This window comes from Loxodonta africana, chromosome 10 (assembly GCF_030014295.1).
Source record: "Loxodonta africana isolate mLoxAfr1 chromosome 10, mLoxAfr1.hap2, whole genome shotgun sequence".
NCBI lineage: Eukaryota > Metazoa > Chordata > Mammalia > Proboscidea > Elephantidae > Loxodonta > Loxodonta africana.
The window spans coordinates 105,747,578-105,771,984 of record NC_087351.1 but is presented as its reverse complement, the minus strand read 5'-3'; the positions used below and the strand labels follow the sequence as shown (position 1 = coordinate 105,771,984).

General features: G+C 46.4%; 1 protein-coding gene across 1 annotated transcript in view; it reads right to left on the bottom strand.

Moving 5' to 3' along the window:
- The window catches only part of RIN3 (Ras and Rab interactor 3), a 166,511-nt gene that overhangs the window by 79,190 nt on the left and 62,914 nt on the right, over nt 1–24,407 (bottom strand). Inside the window, exon 3 of the mRNA XM_023546647.2 lies at nt 24,253–24,370. Coding sequence (XP_023402415.2) covers nt 24,253–24,370 — 118 coding nt within the window. The remainder of the gene's footprint in view (nt 1–24,252; nt 24,371–24,407) is intronic.

The following is a 24,407-nucleotide window of genomic DNA, read 5'->3' as shown; positions in this document are numbered from 1 at the left end:
ACCCAAGAGCCCCAGGGCCCATTAGAGCCCAGCTTGCTTTGGCTGAATGGGTAATCCAAGGTGAAGCCTGCTCAAAATTTTACAGCTCTGACAAGGAAGACGGATTGAAGCATTTGATGGCTCCCAGGACGGGCTGACCACTGGAGACATGGCGCCATATCACACACCTGGCTTCATAGCCTTGAGGCCTCACTGCTCATCAGTGGCATAGGCTGGCGTCCACCCCAATGATCCTGACTCTCGTTCCAGTGCTCCAGGTGCCCAACAATGAAACTCCCAGGCTTGAGTCCCCACCATGAACTTTCTTGGGCATCAGAGGAGCCAAGAAACACGCGGACATCACACTTTCGTGCCAGCTTCCTGAGGTTCTTCTAGCTTCCGTGTGGTGGAGGGGGAAGGCAGGCCCCAGGTTCCAGGCCCTTCCTGTCTCAGAGCCCCAGTTCCTCCACCTGCAGAGGGAAGGGGCCCTACTAACTGTAAAAACACACACATCCTGGTGACATCAGCCCAGGATAAGATGCCACTGCATGGGTGGTCTTCGAGCTGGTTGTAGGGGGTACATGAACCAACATGCTTTGTTTTAATAGCTTTATTTCTATATCCACCTTCTTCCTACATGCCAAGCAAGGTTCTAAACAGTTAACATGATTTTTTAAAAAATTTACATTCATCTATTTATGGTGAAAAAGCATCATGTTTGATAAAGTGGAGGGTCAGCAAAAACAAGGAAAACCCTCCGTGAGATGGACAATCACAAGGGCTACAGCAATGGACTCAGACATATCAACCAGCATGAAGAGGGCACAGGACCAAGCAATGTTTCATTCTGTTATACATAAGGTCACCATGAGTCAGAGTTGACTCAATGGCACCTAACAACAATAAATTTCTCTATCACATTCTGATAGACATAAAAAAAGGTGAGTTTAAAGAAAAATATTCTCCTGAAGTTCACCCTTTCAGCCAAAGATTAGACAGGTCTATAAAACAAACAATAACACATGTGAGGAACATGGTTCTTAGTTCAATCATGTACACGAGACCAAACGGGCAACACGTGCCCAAAAGCAATGACGACAGGGCAGGAAGGGACAGGAAAAATGGCCGGATGGAAACGGGGAGGGAACCTGGGGTGGGGACTGCAACCAATGTCACAAAACAATTTGTATAAATTGTTGAATGAGAAACTAATTTGCCCTGTCAACTTTCACCTGAAGCACAATAAAATGAAATAAAAAATGTTAAGTCTATGACAGTACAGGAGTACTCAGAAGATGCCTACCAATGACTTAATCTGAGAAACATCAGTATTACCCAAAAGCCACTGTCATCAAGTTGATTTTGACTCCCGGCAACCCCACGTGTTACAAAGTAGAACTGTTCCATAGGGCTTCCTTGGCTGTAACCTTTACAGAAAGGAGCCCTGGTAGTGCAACAGTTAGGCACTGGGCTGCTGGCCGAACGATGGGCAGTTTGAACCCACCCAGTGTTCTGTAGGAGAAAGACCTGAAGAACTCTCCCGTAAAGATTATGGCCCAGAAAACCCTATGGGGCAGCTCTGCTCCGTCACAGGGGGTCACTACAAATCAAAGTCGACTCGACAGCTCCAAGCAATAACAACAGTCTTTACGGAAGCAGATCCCCAGAACTTTCTTCCGAGGCGTGGCTGGGTGGGTTCAAACAGCCAACTTTTAGGTTAGTCGTCAACCATTTGTGCCACCCAGGGACCTGACTGTACTGCCATGGCGCCACTTAGTGCTTGCACTTGGCGCAACACCTTCTTTCTCCACAAGGGGCAGCTTAGACTGCAGCCAAGGGAGCCATGGAGCCACTGAACACCCTATGGAGCTCAGTTCTGCCCTGACACACATGGGGTCGCCGTGAGTTGGAATTAACTTGACCGCAACTTGTTTGTTTTCTGCTTTGTCTTTGCTCAGGCTTTGCTCATAGCTCAGGCTAGGCACCGAGAATCCACCTTTGTCTTTCCCTGCCTTCGGGGCTCAGCTCTAGGTCCTCTTTCTGCCCCAAAGCCTTTCCTGAGTAGTCCAACCTCTCCCTAGGAAAGCCACACGGAGGATGTACCCTGCAAACCGCACGTTCTTGCGTCAGGGAAACCTTGCACACGTTTTCCTATGTGAGTGGGAGGCGCGGGTTCCCACGCTGACAGTAGGGGCGGGTTTCACTTTCCCTCGTCACCTGCACACAGCCAGGCAGAGGGAGGCTCTGTGCAGAACACTGGGGCAGATCGGCCTTCTGGAGCTGAAATCAAGAGCGGAACCTATAGAGACAGAAGGCAGATTCGTGGTGGCTTAGTGCTGCAGGGGAAGTGAGATAAGGGTGATAGCTAAAGTGGGCAGGGTTTCTTTCTGAAATATGAAAATGGTCTAAAATTGACTTGTTGTTGTTGTTGTTAGCAGCCGACAAGTCAGCCCCCCGACTCATGGCGACCCCATGCACAACAGAACTAAACGCTGCCTGGTCCTATGCCATCCCATAATCGGTGTGAATCAGATCCATAGGGTTTTCATCCTCTGATTTCCAGAAGCAGATTGTCAGGCCTTTCTTCCTAGCCCATCTTAGGCTGGAAGCTCCACTGAAACCTGTTCAGCACCACAGCAACACACAAGCTCCACAGGTGTGCACAAGGTGTGTTGGCCGGAAATCCAACCGAAACCTCCTGTGTGGAAGGCGAGAATTTTTTTTTTTTAATAACGTTTTTTTTTATTTTACTTTAGATGAAGGTTTACAGAACAAACTAGCTTCTCATTAAACAGTTAGTACACATACTGTTTTATGACATTGGTTAACAACCCCAAGACATGTCAACACTCTCCCTTCTCGATCTTGGGTTCCCTATTACAAGCTTCCCTGTCCCCTCCTGCCTTCTTGTCCTTGACCCAGGGCTGGTGTGTTTCATTAGCCCGTCTAATCTTTGGATGAGGGGTGAAGCTCAGGAGCGACTTCATTACTGAGCAAAAAGGGCAGCTGCGGGCCATGCTCTCAGGGTTTCTCCAGTCTCCATTAGGCCAGTGAGTCTGGTTTTTTTGTGTGTGAGTTAGAATTTTATTCTACATTTTTCTCCATCTCTGTCTGGAACCCTCTACTGTGATCCCTGTCAGAGCAGTCGGTGGTGGTAGCTGGGCACCATCTAGTTGAATTGGACTTAGTCCGGTGGAGGCCCTGGTAGATGTGATCTATTAGTCCTTTGGACTAATCTTTCCTTTGTATCCTTAGTTTTCTTCATTCTCCCTTGCTCCTGAAGGGCCGAGACACGTGGAGTATCTTAGATGGCCATTCACAGGCTTTTAAGGCCCAGATGCTACTCACCAAAATAGAATATAGAACATTTTCTTTATAAACTCTGTTATGCCAACTAAGCTAGATGTTCTGGGAGACCACAGCCCCCACAGCCATCAGCCCAGGAATTCGGTCCCTCAGGGAGTTTGGATGTGTCCATGGAGCTTCCATGACCTTAAAAGGAAGGCAAGAATTCTACCACTGGGCCACCATTGCCCCTGGGAGAATTGTATCTCAATAAAGGTGTTATTCCAATAAAAAAGAAACACACACACAGAGTGGACTGAACTTCACTTCCTGAATGATGTTTTTCTGGGAGCATACGTGACTTCTGCAAGCAGAAACACAAAGGCTTTTCTCTAAAGCTGGCTGGTTTCCATTGTTCTCTCAGCTCACCTAGTCACAGCCTCACTGGGCACAGCTGGCAAGCCCCCATCCCACCCACTGCTGAGGGGACCCCACTACCCCTTACTCTGTCAAGCCGGCTTCTGAAAGACCCTTGGAACCTCCTGCATCCGTTTCTGCCCTCATCAACAGCCCGCAGCGGGGACCCGGGCCAGCCCGCCCCTCTCAACAAAGATACCAGTTCCAGGCAGCCACCTCTGAGGACCACTAGCAGAACTCCTTGCACTGTGCTGTCTCTCAGGTCCTTTGGCAAAGCTTCAGTGGAAACACACAAGGCCCCGTCTAAACTATTCTCTTTCAAAGGGTGAGGTGAGAGTCTGGTGCCAGCCAGCTGAAGCCGGCACAGTGCTGAGGTGACAAGGTGAGTGAGAAGGAACTTCGAAGGAGACCTTTCACCTACCGCTTACCATCAAGGCATGATCGGTAGGGGTGGAGGTGGGGGTAGGTGTGCCCTGGCCAGCTTCTAGCACTGACAGCCTGTTTGAATTATGTCCCCCCAAAAATATGTGTAAATTTGGTTAAGCCATGATTCCCAGTATTGTGTGGTTGTCCTCCATTTTGTGATTGTAATTTTATGCTAAAGATAGGGTGGGATTATAACACAACCCTCACTCAGGTCACCTCCCTGATCCAATGTAAAGGGAGTTTCCCTGGGGTGGGGCCTGCACCACCTTTTATCTCTCAAAGGATAAAAGGAAAGGGAAGCAAGCAGAGAGTTGGGGACCTCATGCCACCAAGAAAGCAGCACCAGGAGCACAGCGTGTCCGTTGGACCCGGGGTCCCTATGCCTGCGAAGCTCTTTGTCCAGGGGAAGATTGATGAGAAGGCTGACAGAGAGAGAAAGCCTTCCCCTGGAGCTGACACCCAGAATTTGGACTTTGAGCCTACTTTACCATGAAGAAATAAATTTCTCTTTGTTAAAGCCATCCACTTGTGGTATTTCTGTTATAGCAGCACTAGATGACTAAGACACAGCCCCACAGTCAAAGTGAAACATCCTGGAGAACTAAAAGCTATTAGATGGGGCTTTTGTTTTTTTCTTTAATTCCATTTTTTCACTCAACAATACAAACGAACTGCCAAGGGCAGAGACTGGCTGTGTATCTTCTGTTCTCCACGGTACCCCAGCATCTACTTAGAGATTAGAAGGAAATGACAAAGAAACGTCCAGGGAGATCCTGGGCACACTTCACCTAGGGTCCTCCAGTATTAACATCTTGTGTAACTATAGTTATACAACAATGGGCTCAAACATAGCAATGATCGTGAGGAGGGTGCAGGACCGGGCAGTGTTTTGTTCTGTTATACGAAGGGTCTCAGTAACTATAGCACAATATCAAAACCAGGACCCTGACACTTGTACAATCAACACAGCTTATTCAGATTTTACCAGTTATACATGCACCTGTGTGTGTGTGTGTGTGTGTGTGTAGCTCTATGCAATTTTATCACACGTGTAGCTTTGTGTAACCACCCCCGATCAAGATACTCAACTGTACCATCATAAGGCTCCCTGTACTACCCTTTAAAGCCCATCTGTAACCTCTGGCGACTACTTATCTGTTTTCCACCTCTATAACTATGTTACCTCACAGATGTCATATAAATGGAAACATGTATCCATTTGAGATTGGCTTTTTTTCCCCCCACTCAGCATAATTTCCTTGAGGTCCACTCAAGTTGTGTGTAATAACCGTTCGTTCCTTTTTATTGCTGAGGAGTATTCTACGGTATGGACGTACCGTGGTTTGTTTAACCCTTCAGCCACTGAAGGGCATTTGGGTAGTTTTCAGTTTTTGGATGTTACAGTTATGGCTGCTATGAACATTTGTGCATAAGTTTTTGTGTGTACGTATGTTTTTAACTCTCTTTGGTATGTACCTACGAGTGGAATCACTGCGTCATATGTTAACACTATGTTTAACATTTTAAGAAACTGCCTTACTGTTTCCCAAAGTGGCAGCACCATTCTACATTCCTACCAGCAATGTAAGAGGGTTCCAGTTACTCTACATCCTGGCCAGCACTTGGTCATTTTGATCACAGCCTTTTAATTATAGCCATCCTACTGGGCGTGAAGTGGTATCTCACTCATGGTTTTGATTTGCCTTTCCCTGATGACTAAGTTGAGCATCTTTTCGTGTCCTTATTGGCCATTTGTATATCTTCTTTGGAGAAATGTATATCCAGGTCCTTTGTCCATTTTTTGGAAACCCTGGTGGTGTAGTGGTTAAGTGCCACGGCTGCTAACCAAAACGTTGGCAGTTTGAATCCACCAGGCATTCCTTGGAAACTCTGTGGGGCAGTTCTACTTTGTTGTATAGGGTCGCTACGAGTCTAATTGACTCAACGGCAACGGGTTTTGCCCATTTTTAAATTGAGCTACTTGTCTTTAATGTTGAATTTTGAGAGTTCTGTTATATTCTAGATACAAGTCTTTTGTCAGACAGGTAATTTACAAATATTTTCTCCTACTCTGTAATTTGTCTTTTCAACCTCTTAACAAGGTCTTACAAATATTTATTTTAGAATGAGTAAATGAATGTTGTCCAAGGATTCAACAGAGGTCTTGTCCAAACTGTGTTAATTAGCAGTCAACTCTTATTTGTATATGGTAATATCTAACTGAAAAGTTGGCAATTTGAATCCACCCAGAGGTATCTCAGAAGAATGGCATGGTGACCTGCTTCTAAAAGATCACAGCTACTGAAAAAAAAAAATTTTTTTTTTTTTTTAATTGAAAACCCTATGGAGTGCAGTTCTACTCTGAAACACATGGGGTCACCATGAGTCAGAACAGACTCGAAAGCAAATGGTTTGACTATTGATACAATTAAGGTGTGATGGGCCTTTAACCAGTAGCCATTCTACTTAGGCCAAGGTCCTTCTGCAATGTTACTGACATTATTGATTCACATAGTAGACTCTTTCCTCATTCATGGTACAAAGGCAAACTTCAGAATGCCCAGTCTTATTGCCACAAACTCCCAGTGACTGAGTCGAGTGAATTCAAGAAATAAAACACGTTATACATCATGTTCACTCTAAGCAGACGTGGCTATTCACATATGCTACATTAGGATCTGATTTGTCTTTGCTAACAAATGAAGGATTAACATTTGCTGACCCAAGCCTGGCCCTGACCTTCAATAAGGAAAAGGTCATTACAGGAAAACGGAGAACAAGCATACAACTTGCTAAAGATTACTAGGGTTGGTGAAGTGTATACTTAGGGAACACAAACCCATTCTTTCCTATTATTTGACAGCCCTGTAAACCCAAGAGATATAATACGCTTTGGTGACAAGAGTTGTCGTTAATACATTTCCCACTCTGACCTCCACTTGAAGGGCTCAATCAAAGTTACCCTTTAGCTAGGGCATTTTCATTACACGTTCACTCACGAACAAATATTTATCGTGCTTGTAGTCTGTAGGAATGAAGGGTACACGGATATGCAAACTGAGAGAAGGCTGCACAGTTAGAAGGGTGTCGGAAAATTTGTCAGGGTCGCTATGCATCGGAATCAACTCAGTGGCAACCGGTTTGGTTTTGGTTTACCACAGGAGCCCCTGGGTGGTGCAAAAAGTTACACACTTGACTATTAGCCGAAAGGTTGTTGGTTTGATCCCACCCAGAGATGCCTTGGAAGACAGGCCTGGCAATCTGCTTCTGAAAGGACAAATTTTGGTTATAGCCTTGAAGACCCTATGGAAAGAACTAGATGGTGCCTGGCTACCAATACCAACCATTCAAATCAGGGCCACCATAGATGGACCCTGATAGAATGGGAGAAGAACATGGAACAGAACCTCAAATTCCTGAAAAACAAAACAAGAAAACAGACTTACCAGCAGAGGCCTGGGAGTCAGCGCTTCGGATGACAATGCCCAGCTTGCTGCCTGTGCACCGTCAACCTCAGGGCATGAAAATGAATCCAATGGAACAGGGTAGTACCTAAGTCCCCCGACTCTGAAGCTACACCCTCGGCCTCCTAAGAGTCATACTCCCATCCTCTTAACCAGCAGCGTAGAGTCACCGGGAGCCACCAAGTGAGTTGTGGAATCAAGAACAAGGGCCTTGTCTCAGGGTAACTGACATTGCATTTGCTTTGAGACGCTGCTGGACCACCTGTGTGGACCACCTGTGCGTACACGTCCAGCCAACCCAACGTGCCACGAAACCGGAACCCCACACATCTGCCGTGTGGGTTCTGCGCTCCTCACGACAGGCCAGGCAGGGCACTGGAAAGAAAAGAGCCCGCTTCTCTCTCAGCAGCAACCCGAGCCCTGGGAGCCCACTGCTCAAAGGAGAAGCTTTGGAGGAACTCCAAAGCTTAGAGGAACTGCTTCTTCTTAACTTCTCCAGTTTGTAGAGAGGAAGATCACTCCTGCCTTCCCCATGCTGCCCCCCCCCCTTCACCTTCCCCTGTTGCCCAGTGACCTTGCCAGGAGGTGGATCAGGGAGAAGGAAGCAGCCAAGCTCAGCTCAGCCCCACTGGGCTTCTTCCCCAGGAGGGGCCGGACCTCAGGAGGCAGCTGTCTTCTGGATCATCCCTGTCTCAGCATCCTGAGGCAGGTTCAACCCTGTGGTGGGGGGAGGGGGCGGCCGGGAGCTCCAGGGAGCAAATTCAGAGTGTAGAAGCATGGATTAGGGCACTTGATTGTGGCTGTAGGTCAAACTGCAGCCCCCTAGTCAGCCCAGGAGTCCTTAGGTGGTGTACACGATTAACATGCTCAGCTACTAACTGAAAGGTTGGAAGTTCGAGTCTACCCAGAGGCATCTCGAAAGAAAGGGCTGGTGATCTACTTCTGAGAAATCAGCCTTTGGAAACCCTATGAAGCACAGTTCTTCTCTGACACACACAGGTCACCATGAGTCAGAATCGACTCGATGGGAGCTGTTTTTTCAAATGCAGTCCATCAGTAAGAAAGCTGATGTCTGATCTCCGTCTTCCTGACCTTTAGTTCCTCACTGGTTCTGAAGGCAAGAATGGGAGAAAGGGCTGGTATTTATGGACACCCCTCCTCTTCCTACCCTCCAAAAAGCCTCCTTAGGTATAGGACCAGGCGCTCCCCTGAATCACTATAAATGCCCCCTGGTCTCTGCTGCTGAAGACAGAAGGGTTTCAGATGGCACAGGGAAGTTCTTTGTAACCTGCTAGAAGCGAGGACAGCGAGATTTTGTCTCACATACTTTGGACATGTTATCAGGAGGGACCAGACCCTGGAGAAAGACATCATGTAAAGTAGGGCATCGGGGAAAAAGAGGAAGACCCTCAACAAGACAGATTAATACAGTGGCTGCAACAATGGACTGAAGCACAGCAACAGTTGTGAAGATGGACTGGGCAGCATTTTGTTTTGTTGTACATGGGGTCGCTATAAGTTGGGATGGACTCAATGACACCTAACAATAACAACAGGGATCCATTGACTCCAGGGACCCCACGTCACCCTGGTGTCCTTGTTGAAGCCATCCAGTCCCTGTCTGTTCCTTTTCTGCCAAACTCTTATTCTTTGTAAAGAACGTAAAGCACTTTCTTTGGCATAATCTTAAATTTCAGACTTTGAGGGTAATTCCAAAGTTCTTTATATTAAATAAATCCCCTGCTAAAAGAAGAGAGGATAAGATACAAGCCATATACAACGGCTACAAATGACTTGATTACATTATCTGGCCCTCCTTCGACTCAACAGTGACAGGTTTGGTTTTTGTATTTTTACTTCCCTTTCTGGCATCCTCTACCTCCCCTTGACTTGGAGAGTCTCCTAGAGGAGCATAAGGGAAATAAGACAAAAAACAACCTGTCCCAGATGAAAGGGCTTTGAACCTAGGTTCAATCCCAGTTCCACCCTTGGGTACAATTTCCTTGTCTGCAAAATGGAGATCCTATCACTTGCTTCATAGGGTTGTGGTGAAGACAGAAGGGAGGACGTATATGAAAGCCACACCCAGTGCCGGGCACACAGCAAGCCCCAATAACTGGTAGCCAAAGGCTGAATAAGAGTAAAATTTCATAGGTAGGGCCAAGTTTATTGGGGAACTGGATCTCACCTAGGTGGACGAAGTAGGGGCCAAGGGCAGCCTTGGAATGGGAACAGTGACTACACATTAAAGGAACATTCCAGTTGGGGAAATTCCACTGGGACAAGTTCCCTAAAAGTTTCCACTGTGAAAACAAAGACCTAGACAGCAATAACCACAACCAAATATATGTAATAGGATCAGGACTCTGATTAAGGCAGCGCACAGTATTCTCTGATCCTCAGCAGATAAGGAAGATAGTGGACACAAGGAGCTATGGATGACACCAGTCCTTTTCTATGTAACTTTCCAGAAGGTCTTATTTCCAACTGCTTCCTTAAATACTTGGGGCAGAAAGAGAAGAAGTTAGTGGGATCGGCATAATAGCATGGCTTCCTAAGAGGCCTGCTGGGCTTCCCAGACACTGAGCAACATGAATTTCCCTCGGCTGCAGTGAGACTTTATAATCTAGGTGCTGGGGTCAGGTAAAGGACAGGTGGCACCTTCTCTCTGTGGGACTTTACCTTTCCAAGGCTTTTTTTTTTTTTTTTTTTTTTACCTTAATTGTGCAGTAGGTGAAAGTTTACAGAGCAAATTAGATTCCCATTCGATAGTTGTACATAAAGTATTTCATGGCCTTGGTTTCATTCTCCACATTGTGTCAGCACTCTCCCCATTTCCACCCTGGTTTCCCTTTTTTTTTTCTTCCTGATTTTCTACCCCTTCCTGCCTTCTCATCTTTGCTTTTGGGCAAATATTGCCCTTTTGATGTCGTATAATTGATTGTTCTAAGGAGCATGTTCCTTTTGGGTGCTATTGTTTATTTTGTGGGCTTGTCTATTGTTCGGCCTTTCAAGACATTTTGTATCCGTCCATCTTTCCCCAGGTGAAGTCTGGGGTCCCTTCTCCCAGGAGGCCCAGAAAGATTGAGTGACTTGGTCCTGGCTTTGTCACAAGCTCACAATAGCCCAATACTATCCACTACTTCCTAGTGGTGACGCCACATGGACTCTCCCAGAGCAGAGCAGATCTGAGAGGCAGCTCTCTGGCTCCTGCCCAGAGATGCTCAGAGATAACAATAGGCTTTCCCTTTCAGGGGAAAAACACCCCAAAGCTGAGTTCCCCAGGAACATCTCCTTAGAAGTCCTCTATATGGGATGAGCTTTCAGACTAAGACAGACTAGGAAGACAGACCCGGTGGTCTATGCCTGAAAAGATTTATCCAGTGAAAACCTTATGAATGGCAGCAGAACACTGTCTGTTACAGTGCTGGAAGACGAGCCCCCCAGGCTGGAAGGCACTCAAAAGATGACTGGGGAAAAGGCGCCTCCTCAAAGTAGAGTCAACCTTAGTGACATGGATGGAGTCAAGCTTTGGGACCTTCATTTGCTGATGTGGCATGACTCAAAATGAGAAGAAACAGCTGCAAACATCCATTAATAATCAGAACGTGGAGTGTACAAAGTACGAATTTAGGAAAATTGGAAGTCATCAAAAATGAAATGGAACACATAAACATCGATACCTCAGGCATTAGTGAGCTGAAATGGACCAGTATTATTGGCCATTTTGAAAAGAACAAATCAGTCTACTATGCCAGGAATGACAACTTGAAGAGGAATGGCATTGCATTCATTGTCAAAAAGAACATTTCAAGATCTATCCTGAAGTACAACACTGTCAGTGATAGGGTAATAGGATAATATCCATACGCCTACAAGGAAGACCTGTTAGGTGGTGGTTACAAGGAAGACCAGTTAATATGGCTATTATTCAAATTTATACACCAACCACTAAGGCCGAAGATGAAGGAACTGAAGATTTTTTCCAACTTCTGCAGTCTGAAATTGATCAAACATGCAATCAGGAGGCATTGAGAATCACTGGAGATTGGAATGTGAAAGTTGGAAACAAAGAAGAGGGATTGGTAGTTGAAAAATATGGCCTCGGTGATAGAAACAATGTTGGAGATCGCATGATAGAATTTTTCAAGACCAACGACTTCTTCATTGCAGATACCTTTTTTCACCAACATAAATGGTGACTATACATGTAAACCTCGCCGGATGGAATACACAGGAATCAAATCGACTACATCGTGGCAAGAGACGATGCCAAAGCTCAATATCATCAGTCAGAACAAGGCCAGGGGCCGACTGTGGAACAGACTATCAATTGCTCATATACAAGTTCAAGTTAAAGCTGAAAAAAATTAGAACAAGTCCACGTGAGCCAAAGTACAACCTTGAGTATATCCCATCTGAATTTAGAGAATATCTCAAGAATAGATTTGATGCATTGAACACTAATGACTGAAGACCAGATGAGTTGTGGGATGACATCAAGGACATCATACATGAAGAAAGCAACAGGTCATTAAAAAGACAGGTAAGAAAGAAAAGACCAAAATGGATGTCAAAAGAGACTTTGAAACTTGTTCTTGAACATATAGTAGCTAAAGCCAAAGGAAGAAACAATGAAGTAAAAGAACTGATGAGAAGATTTCAAAGGGTGGCTCGAGAAGACAAAGTATTATGATGATATATGCAAAGAGCTGGAGATAGAAAACCAAAACGGAAGAAGATGCTCGGCATTTGTCAAGCTGAAAGAACTGAAGAAAAAATTCAAACCTAGAGTTGCAATACTGAAGGATTCTATGGGAAAAATATTAAATGACGCAGAAAGCATCAAAAGAAGATGGAAGGAATACAAAGAGTCACTATAGCAAAAAGAATTGGTCGACATTCCACCATTTCAGGAGGTGGCATATGATCAGGAACCGATGGTACTGAAGGAAGAAGTCCAAGCTGCTCTGAAGGCATTGGCGAAAAACAAGGCTCCAGGAATTGATGGAATATCAATTGAGATATTTCAACAAACAGATGCAGCGCTGGGGTTGCTCACTCATCTATGCCAAGAAATATGGAAGACAGCTTCCTGGCCAACTGACTGGAAGAGATCCATATTTATGCCTATTCCCAAGAAAGGTGATTCAACTGAATGAGAAAATTATAGAACAACATCATTAATATCACGTGCATGCAAAATTTTGCTGAAGATCATTCAAAAATGGCTGCAGCAGTATATCGACAGGGAACTGCCAGAAATTCAGGCCGGTTTCAGAAGAGGACGTGGAACCAGGGATATCAGAGCTGATGTCAGATGGATTCTGGCTGAAAGCAAAGAATACCCGAAAGATGTTTACCTGTGTTTTTTTGATTATGCAAAGGCATTCGACTGTGTGGATCATAACAAACTATGGGTAACACTGCAAAGAATGGGAATTCCAGAACACTTAATTGTGCTCATGAGGAATCTTTACATAGATCAAGAAGCAGTCGTGTGACAGAACAAGGGGATACTGCGTGGTTTAAAGTCAGGAACGGTGTGCGTCAGGGTTGTATCCTTTCACCATACCTGTTCAATCTGTATGCTAAGCAAATAATCCCAGAAGCTGGACTCTATGAAGAAGAATGGAGCACCAGGATTGGAGGAAGACTCATTAACAACCTGTGTTATGCAGGTGACACAACCTTGCTTGCTGAAAGTGAAGAGGACTTGAAGCACTTACTGATGAAGATCAAAGACCACAGCCTTCAGTATGGATTACACCTCAGCATAAAGAAAATAAAAATCCTCACAAGTGGACCAATAAGCAACATCATGATAAACGGAGAAAAGACTGAAGTTCTGAAGGATTTCATTTTACTTGGATCCACAATCAACACCCATGGAAGCAACAGTCAAGAAATCAAACGATGCATTGCATTGGGCAAATCTGCTGCAAAAGACTTCTTGAAAGTGTTGAAAAGCAAAGATGTCACCTTGAAGACTAAGGTGCTTGACCCAAGCCATGGTGTTTTTTTTTTTATTAACTTTTATTGAGCTTCAAGTGAACGCCATGGTGTTTTTGATCGCCCCATATGCATGTGAAAGCTGGATGATCAATAAGGAAGAATTGACGCCTTTGAATTGTGGTTGGCGAAGAATATTGAATATACCATGGACTGCCAAAAGAAGGAATAAATCTGTCTTGGAAGAAGTACAACCAGAATGCTGCTTAGAATCGAGGATAGCGAGACTTCATCTCACATACTTTGGACTCGTTATCAGGAGGGATCAGTCTCTGGAGAAGGACAGCATGCTTGGTAAAGCAGAGGGTCAGCAAAAAAGAGGAAGACCCTCATGGATTGACACAGTGGCTGCAACAACGGGCTCAAGCATGACAAGAATTGTGAAAATGGCGCAGGGCTGGGCAGTGTTTTGGTCTGTTGTACATAGGGTTGCTATGAGTTGGAAGTGACTCGACCACACCTAACAATAACATATGGGATGATCTGCCCAGTGCCAGCCGAGCCTCCTCATGGGGATGGGAGAACCACAAGGCACCTGCACAAGCACTTGGGCTTGTTTCTTCTGTTCTTTCACACAGCAACCCAAATGATCCTTTGAAGAGCAGAATCTGGTCCACCCCCATGCCCATGCCTGCACGGGGTTCCCTGCCTGGAATGCCCTTCTCACCAGGCTCATTTGGATCCCAAGATCCCTGATCTCGCTGTGCTGAGCTCCTTCAGGCCTGTCTTATCTCCCACCCAGGGCTGAAAAGATGCTAAACTATCAAACCCATTGCCATCCAGTCGATTTAAACTCATGGAGGCCCTGTAGGACAGAGCGGAACTTCCTCATACGATTTCCAAGGAGTGGCTGGTGGATTCAAACTGCAAAGCTTTTAATTAGCAGTCGAGCCCTTAACCACTGTGCCACCAGGGCTTCCAACGGATGTTAGTTATTTATATACACATATACATGTGAGTGTATAATGTTATATATATAAAACATTTATATATAACATTGTATATATAAACATGTATACATTATATACAAAATATATACATAACTTTATATATATAATAATATTTACATGTTACATATAAAAACATACATATCACATTATATATAAAACATATATAACATATAAAGCATTTATGTATATAACGTTTATATATAAAACATATAGCATTATATACAAAACTTTTACACATATGACATTATATATAAAAGATTTCTATCTGCATATATATATACATATATAAATGTGTGTGCAAGAACGGAGCAGAGTATGCCAATGTTCATTGCCGCAGTATTCACAATAGCCAAAAGGTGGAAACAACCCAAGTGTCCCTCAGCAGGTGAATGGACAAACACAATGTGGTCTATACATACAATGGAGTATTACTCAGCCCTAAAGAGAAATGAAAATTCTGATACATACCACAACGTGGATAGATGTACTCTGTGAACATGCTGAGTGAAAGAAGTCAGACACAAAAGGGCAGATATTGCATGATCCCACTTATATCCCAGTATCTAGAACAGGCGAGTGCAGAGACAAAAAGCAGATTAGAGGTTACCAGGGGCTGGGGGAAAGGGGAATGCGGAGTTATTACTTAATGGCTACAGAGTTTCTGTCTGGGAGGATGACAAATTTTGGAAATAGCAATTAAACACACACACACATACAACACAACAAAAAAAAGTCAAGAAACTCATCATGAAACTTCATCGTCCACGTAAGACGACTTGGAGGGCAGTCAGAGGGCTTGGTGGGCAGTGGGCAATACCGGTCAGGACGCACCTTGTGTACAGCAGGTGCCCCCACACCTGCTATCTGAGATGGCCCAGGACAAACCAACTCCCACTCCTTTCTGGCAGATGCCTGCCATTCCGCCACCGTACCACCGGTACCGTAACTTTTACTACCGTATTGACGCAAATAACACGTGACAACTGTGCCCTCCCCCTGCAAGGTATTTTTGTCAGTGTGCCATGCTAATTCTTTAATATGTTGCTGTGCTCTTGAGATGCAAACTCCCCTGGCGGGGAGCATGGCTTTATGGTGGTGTTAGTCTTTCACATGCTAGTATACGTCTGTTTATTGGCTTTCCAGAGAGCAGGGTTTTAACAACGGTGGCAGAGGAAGGTGGGAGCCCCGAGGCACTTGCTGCCTCCTTCACGTGCTGAGCTAGAATAACCTGAGCCAGTGCTTTCCTGTGGCAGGGACCCTGGGGCCTAGAGACCCCGACCCTTCCCAGGAGAGGGGGTGGGGGTGCACCCAAAACAGTTGAATGGAGCTGTTTTCCCTTAGCGATGTTTTCTGATGCTGCACGCCCCCAAATGCGCCAGTCAGCATGCACCAGGCCTCATCTACTCCACTCGGGCCTGTGTTCACAGGTCACCCCACTCTGACTAACCCATTTCCTGCATCTTCCCCACTTCCCTTGCCTCCAAGGCCCTGTGGTCTGGATCCTTCTCCGCATTTGACAAAACCTGCCTGTCCTGTGGCCTATTCCCTGGGCAAAACAGACACACTCCTCGAAGTTGCTGAGTCGTGTTTCCTAGAGAGGCAGTGCCGCACCTCCGCATCTCACAGGCCTCAGCCCCCCGAAAGGGCCTCCTTCCCCTAACAATGGCCACTCAGACGCTGCCCCTTCTCTTGGCCCCAACCTCCCCAAACCCAGTTCTAGGCAGCCATCAAGGCCATTATCTTTGGCAGGTCCCTCAAGTCCCCTCCCTCCTCTCCTTGGCCCAACTAGTATGTGGCATATTACTCAACCCCCGTGGATAGTTATAACCACTGGTATTTACTGAGCACTTACTACCTGCTGGGCACTGTGACAGCTTCCCCCATTTCTCCCAGGAGATAACGCTGTGACATCAATGAGTTAGGATGCTGTTGAGTGCTTCTCACCTACCAGGCACCATTCCAACCCCCTTAAATGTATTCGCTCATCAACCCGACCAACGGCTGTATCAGGTATAAGCCAGTTGCCGTTTAGATAACTCTAACTAATTTTAATTAATGGTGACCCCATGTGTGTCAGAGTAGAACTTTGCTCCACAGGATTTTCAATGGCTGGTTTTTCAGAAGTAGATTGCCAGGACTTTCTTCTGAGGTACCTCTGGGTAGACTTGAACCTCCAACCTTTTGGTCAGCAGCAGAGTACACTAATCATTTGTACTCCCCAGGGACTCAGTGTCAGGTATTGTTGTTATTCTTATTAGCTGCCATCGGGTCAGCTCTGACTCATGGTGACAAGAGAACAAAACACTGCCTGGTCCTACACGGTACCATGTTCTGTTGTGATCCACAGGGTTTTCATTGGCTAATTTTTGGAAGTAGATGGCCAAGCCCTTCTTCCTAGTCTATCTTAGTCTGGAAGCTCTGTTGAAGCCTGATCACCATGGGTGACCCTGCTGGTATTTGAAATACTGGTGGCATAGCTTCCAGCATCACAGCAACACGCAGGTTCTATTATCATTCCCATTTTGCAGATGAGAAAGGCACAAAGAGGTTAAGTAACTTGTCTGATGTTACATAGTCGGACAGAATAAAGACCTAGAACCGCTGGCCTTTCCGAAGCTCACGCTCTCAAAGAGGTTTGCTTTGGCAGGAATGTACAATTCGCCACAATGGAATACTGCCACTCTGTTAAAACACCAAGATGTTGCCTACTCCACACCAACCTCTACTTTAATGATAACCATTTCTCATTTTCTTTAGGACTTCATAGGTTTTGGTTCAAATACAGGTTAAATTTGATTCTAGGAGAAGTCAATTGGCAATAGGGTCAAACACAAAAACACCACTAGGAATCTCCCATGTGGAACTCAAAGCCACTCAGGGTGACGCTCTGACCTCCGATACGCAGAGATCTCCAGTGCCCAGGAGGACTCACTTAGGAGCCTCCCCTCCTTGTCTAAGGGTCCCACACCTCAGTGGTATAACCACCATCACCAACCAGCAGAAGGATTCACTGCATTTGCCCATGAGGTTGCCTCCTGTTCTCAGGTACAAATTTATCCATCACTTCCAACTCCTGGGCCTAAAACCACACACCTGAGCAACGGGAAACTCCAGCTGAGCAAGACCAGCAGGACTTTCTAAAGCCAGGGGTCTGCTGGGCAGGACCAAGTCAATTCCGACCGACAGCGAGCCCCCGTGTGTCAGAGTAAAACTGTGCTCCACAGGGTTTTCGATGGCTTTTTTATTCAGAAGTAGATCACCAGGCCTTTCCTCTGAGGTGCCTCTGAGGACTCAAACCACCAACCTTTCAGTTAGCAGCTGAGTACATTAACTGTTTATACCACCAGGGACTACAGTAGGGAATAAGTGGGGAGTAAAGTGGGGCTGCCCCAGAAACGTGGAGAGAGTGGCTCAGACTGCGAAAGCTGGGAAGCTGGCTTCCTGTGTGGGCCAGACAGCACCACCCATCACTGCCTCGGGTTCCTCCTCTAGAGAAGGGGCCAGCTGCTTTATTTCTTTTTTAGCAACCAGCAGAAAAAGGCCATCCCATGAATGTATCATTGTCACCATCTTCAAGGGTGCAGATCAACGAAAAAGTAGCTAGTGTCCCCTGGCCAGGTGGCTACTCTCAAACATGTAAGCACAGGGCTGCAGCCCAGAGGCTGGCCTAGCCTGCATACATCCTGCTCCCTCGTTCCCTGTATCTCTTGCTCCTTACCTGCCTCTTCTGCTGGTTCTCCGCCCACCCCCATCCCCTCCCCACCCCACATCTGGCCCCTGAAAGTCTCTGATAAGGCCAAGAGGTGACTCACACACCTCAAAGCCTTCTTGTCACCTTGTTGTTACCTGCTGTCAAGGTCCTGGACTCATGATGACCCCACGCACAATGGAATGGAATGCTGTCTGGTCGTGTACCACCCCCATGATCAGTTGCAGATTGGATCATTGTGATCCAGAGGGTTTTCACTGGCTGATTTTTGGAAGCAGATCACCAGGCCTTTCTTCCTAGTCCATCTAAGGCTGGAAGCTCCACTGAAACCTGTTCAGCATCATGGCAGCACGCAAGCTTCCACTGACAGACGGCGTGGTGGCTGTGCATGAAGGGCAGGGGCTGGGAATCGAACCCAGCTCTCCCACGCAGAAGGTGAGAATTCTACCACTGAACTACCACTGCCCCCCTTGTCACCTTAGTGTAGCAGAAAGAAGATTAGAATGTAGTAGATGGTAATACTTGTTCCAAATAGTTGCTTCTCCTCTCTGCTGGTCACATCCTTGTGAAAGGATTATACTTCCTATGCCTTTGGAGTCAGACCTGGCCATGTGACCTCCTTTGGCCAATGGGATGTGAGGGAAAGCGACGCCTACCACCTCAGAGAAGAACCTCTAAGAAAAAAAAAAAAAACCCAGTGCTGTTGAACCTCTAAGAGCCATTGTGGAATTCTGCTATCTCTCTCTTTTTCCTCAGCCCTAAGACACGTGCTGCTCTCTCAGCCTGGATTTCAGAGTGAGGGGGTTTCTGAAAAGAGCCTCAGCTGACTGGTCTCATGAGTGAGGAACGCACCTTTGCTGTTGCGAGCCACTGAAGCTTGGGGTTGTTCATTACTGCAGACTGATTAGCCTAAGCTAACGGATTCACCTTTTTTCATGGAAACTCTTAACAAGAAGCTAGAGGAACATCCACGCCCACAGAAGCACAGAAGTGGTCAGTTACTCTTTCCTGTTCAAAGCAAACAGTGAGGCCACAGAGGAGGCTGACTGTCTACTTCTGGGGCATCCCCTCATCTCAGTTCTGTGGGGAACCCCAAGAAAAGATCCCAGTCCCAGGCCCTGGGCCTTTCCCTCCCCTACTTCCTCCTCAGGCCACCCCCGATGTGGTCACCACAGCCATGAGAGGACACAGGAGAGGCCATGGGGAGGTTCATGGGCTCCCTTCTCCCATGAGTGACTATAAGGTCAGTGCCCACAAACTCGGCTGGAATTTACGTAGCCTTAGAGCCTATGTCTAGGTTAATTTCACTCCTCCTTTTGGCTTAGCCCTGTAGGAGGGTTAACAACAGCAACGACACACTTCCATAACACTGCGTTGTGCTCCAGGTACTGTCCTAAGCACTTCAGACCTTCTGACTCCTCCTAACAGCCTAACAGAGAGGCATCATTATTAACCCCATCTTACAGACAAGGAAACTGAGGCCCAGAGAGATTAAGTCACTTGCCCAAGGTTACATGGGTAGATAAAGGCAGAGCTTGGATTCAAACACAATGAGGTGAGTTCCTGTTCTCAGGTACAAATGTGTCTACCAATCTCAAGAACTTGGCCTAAAATGCGCTTCCACAGATTGTGCTTGATCACTATGCTGCAGGGCTTCCAACTGGCTCTGTCCAGGTTCAGTCATTGCTGACAAAACAAAACCTGAACTTGAATTTTTAAAATGTGGGTGAAGAAGGATAAAAGGAATGAGAAAAACTATGGGTCCAAGCCCTGCTAGAAACTTAATCTCACTCTTAGAAAACAAGGGCAGTGTGTGCGTTGCAAAGCAATGAAATCTCTTAACTGGCAGAGTCCAAAACAGCGGTGACCTGCTCAAAGATGGCAGCCCAACCATGCCGATTTGAATGTGTGTTGCTCTCCACAGTCCTGGCAAAAATCCACTCTCCCACATCAGGCTCCTGAAACGGCTCACTACGCCTCTTCCAAGTCTCCCATTCCAGGGCTTCGGCTCATAATTTTCCCTGTTCTGTTTATAGTTCTGCTTTATCCAAATTTTAAAGTTTTGGGTCTGTTCTGATTTCACCTTGAAGGCCATGACTGAACTGCTTTGAAGCTCTGCTATGCTGTGGAGGAAGGTATTGGACAGGAAGAGAGGGCAGAAAGTGGGAGCAGTGAATCCACATAGCAAAGAAACACAGCTGCTTTCTCGATGCCTGGGTTCACCCTGATGGCAAACCTCAGCGGTCTGAGGTTTGGGGAGCCGCTGAGTAATTTAAGAAAAGAGCAAAATACAACGTTTAAACTTATTGATGGTGAACGGACACAAATAACAACAGGAAGAGTCATGTTGCATGAAGGCTTTTTGGTTTGGGCTTTGATTGTCTTTTGGGCAAAGTTGAGCATTGATTTTTTAAAAAGTTTAAATATGGAAAATGAGATTCTATCACAGCCCTGGGTGAAAGATGAGAATCCATGCAGGTAGATTATCTTCATTCCTGAGTGTCCTGTTTGACCACTTGGGCTCCTCATTGGAAATGACACACGCAACCAGATATGTCCTGATTCCAAGGGGATAGGCCTGGCAAATGCTTCCTGACCAAGTCCAAAAGGCCGGGGTTTAGGAAGATCTAGAAATGATTGCCCTGGACTCTGAGGCAAGGAAGTAGACAAAAGAGCATAGGAAAAAAGGCGTTCATCTGAAGGAGAAAACACAACTTCCCAACATTCTGTTGGTCCAACTTGATTCTCATTTCCTCCAGGAAAGCTCCCTGAGCACCCTGCCCATAAGCAGGGCTCTCTCCTCAGCATCCTGGAGCACGTGTTGACAGGAAACATGCTCAGCACATCACCACACACCGCTTTCAACTACTGTTCCCAATGTCGGTTTTGAAATTCAAGTGGTCAGTTAGTGTCTGGACAGCTGAGTCCCCGAAAGCATGGTCACCGTCAAGGAGACACAGGACTACACCCAGCTGGCCCCACAAGTCCATAAGCAGATAGGCTGATGGCCATCTCTCTCTCAGGGGGCCACAAGGACGCAGCCCCAGAGGCACCTTCTGAGACCACCCTACCCTGGCCAAATGAGAAAAGACCCAGGTTCTTGGAGAGCAGTAGGTACCCCAAACAATTCCACCCCTGAAGTCATCAGAGGGTGCTATATACTTGGCTTGGAGAAACCATGACCCTTTACTCTCTTTGGCTTGAGATCCCTTCACTCTCTTCCTCACTGAGCTCTGCAGGTGTTAGGGACTGAACTGTGTCCCCCCCCAAAATGTGTGTTGGAATCCTAACCCCTATACCTGTGGATGTAATTCCATTTGAGAATAGGGTTTTCTTTGTTATGTTAAAGAGGCCATATCGGTGTAGGGTGGGTCCTAAACCTAATCACTTCTGAGTCATAAAAGGCACAGATTAGGCACAGAGGGAGATACAAAAAAGGGAAGAGAGATGCCACATGAAGATTGACAAAGAACAGGGGAACAAGGAGACAAGGACCTTCCCCCAGAGCCGACAGAGGAAGAAAGTCTTCCTCTAGAGCTGGCACTCTCAATCCAGACTTGTAACCTCCTGACCGCTGAGAAAATAAATTCCTATTGTTTAAAGCCACTCACTTGAGATTATTTCTGTTACAGCAGCACTAGGAAAGTAAGACAGTGGGATAAATGGGTCACTAAAGTTTGCCAGGTAAGTTGTCAACCCTCCCCTCAAACCTACACTCCCTCTCCTCCATACCCTGTGAGAAGACTCCTAAAATCCAGGTCCTCTGCTTCTTCCAAGGCACATGACTGGACTCTACTTCCCAGTCTCCCTTGCTGTTAGATGTGGTCACGTGACTGAGTACTAACCAATGGAATGTGAACACAGGTGACACACCTACTTCCAGGCCTGCCCCACTCACAAGCCTCCTTCAAGTTCTTTCCCCTTTCCAACCTACTGGGTTGGAGTCAACCACAGGAACCCCGAGGCTGCCTGTTGAAGGTGGCAGAGCCTCTGTCAGCCAGGGCCCCTGAAGGAGCTTTCCCCGCTGATCAGGAAACTCCCATGTGAACGGAAAATAAGCTTCTTCTGGGTTTAAGCCATTACATTTTTATTGTTGTTGCCACAGCAGCTAGCTAATGGTCTCCCCCTTACATGTCCTCCGCAGCACCTCTCAGCCTGTGAGTCACCCTGCAGTTTTACTTGTTTATTGTTTCCTCCCTCTGCCTGAATGTAAGACTGTGTGTTGTTCCCCGCCCTATCCCCAACAGTGGAATGGTGCCTGGTGTGGAGCAGGCACTCAATAACTACCTGCTGAGTACAAGAATGAGTGGACTGTGCTTTACCCATTCTGCGTGGGTCTGGGTCTCCATGGAAAGGGTCCCCTTACTCAGCAGAAAAGGAACCTGCTTCTAGTTTCACATCCTCATCCACTTTTGGGGCTAGAAGATTAGCCCTTAATCAGACTAATACCCTCACCCTTCAGGACCCAGTCTAAACGACTCCCTCTGTGACATCCTCCTCGAGTCTTCCCCACAGTGGCTGCATCCTTGGTGCCCTTCACCAAGGGGTCCCTTTGCAATAGCACCTGTCACGTGGCACAGTCACTATTGATATCTTTATCTCTCCTGCCCCAGTGCATCTCCACCCTCCAAGTAGGTTAGGAAACCCTTGAGATCAGGACTCTGTCTTATTCATCTTTGCACCTTCCCAGCATCCAACACAGCTGCTTCTCGGGAAATAAGCACTCCAGGACATTTAATGACTCTTCTTCTTTAACTGCTGTCACTCTGTGGCTAACCACGGGTAAAAAAGCTCCGTGATCCCCTGGATCCGTTACAGAAGGACCTAAGTACGTGCTTGGAATATTCTGCAGACTCTTCTAACAGGCTTGCTTTTTTTTCTTCATAATTTATTTTGTTGTTGTCGCTGTCGAGACTATACAGCAGAACGTACAGCAATTCAACCATTTCCACAGTTATCCTTCAGTGACACTGATTGGACTCTTTGAGTTGTGCAACCATGCTCACCCTCCTTCTCTGAGTTGTTCCTACCTCACGAACATAAACTCACTGCCCCCTGAGGCCCCCATCTAGACTTTTGAGTTGCTGTTGTCAGTTTCATCACCTATAGATAGATCTTAAAAGAGAACAATGCTCAGGGCAGACGCTCCTTGCTAGTTCAGCTATTGTTTGGTTTTTAAGAAGATTTCAGGGGAATATTTTTGGTTTAAGGTTTTAAGATTATCTCAAGGCAATAGTTTCAGGGGTTCGTCCAGCCTCCCTGGCTCCAGAAAGTCTAGATTCCATGAGAATTTGAAATTCTGTTCTACATTTTCCTTCTAATAGACTTTTTAGATCTTAACAATATCATGTGTACACATGGCCGATGAGAGGAGAGGGAAGCCAGACCAGATGACCGGGCCCAGAAGTCCAGTGGGGGCCCAAACCCAATAGCTTTGCATAGCAACACAAACCCACCCTTCATCAGGGGAGCCCAAACACCTTCCCCCTGAGGCCCAACTCTGCTCCTGGCAGCCCTGTGCACACACAGGAATTTTGTCTTTAAAATGCTTGCCCATCTGACCCTCACAAAGTCTCCGTGATACAACAGTGAGTATCATGCCCATTCCACAGATGAAGAAACTGAGGCTCAGAGAGGTTAAGTGACTTGTCCAAGATCATGGTTTGAATGTGAGCTGAACTGACGCTGTGACCCAGGTGTCCGGACATTTCTTCTCCTTTTCTCCTGCCTCCTTGTCATACTGAGCTAATGAGAAGGAACTTCACAGTGGCCATGAGGAAGCAGAGCCAACAAGCCATGATACGAGTAAGCAGATACTGAAATTGACTTTTGAGTGATACACTGAGTTCAAAATAAACCTGGCCAGATAACTGCAGTGAACTGAAAGTTTTTCCCCCTTCTTCTAATTTTAAACACGTCCGGCTATGACAGGAGTGTTTGTGGTTAGAGGGTGTAGCATCTGCTGCTGCTGTGTGGTCAGAGGCCAGGCCAGGAAGATGGGGGTACTTACTCGATCTCTCTTCTCTAATGGTGTATTCAAGCACCTCAGATGAGCCCTCATTCCGGGAAGGAACGTGGACACAGAGAACCAGATGCTTCAAGCTGCCATCCTTGCGGACCAGAAATGTCTGAAACAGAAGGAGGGAACAGTGGTTACTCCGTGCA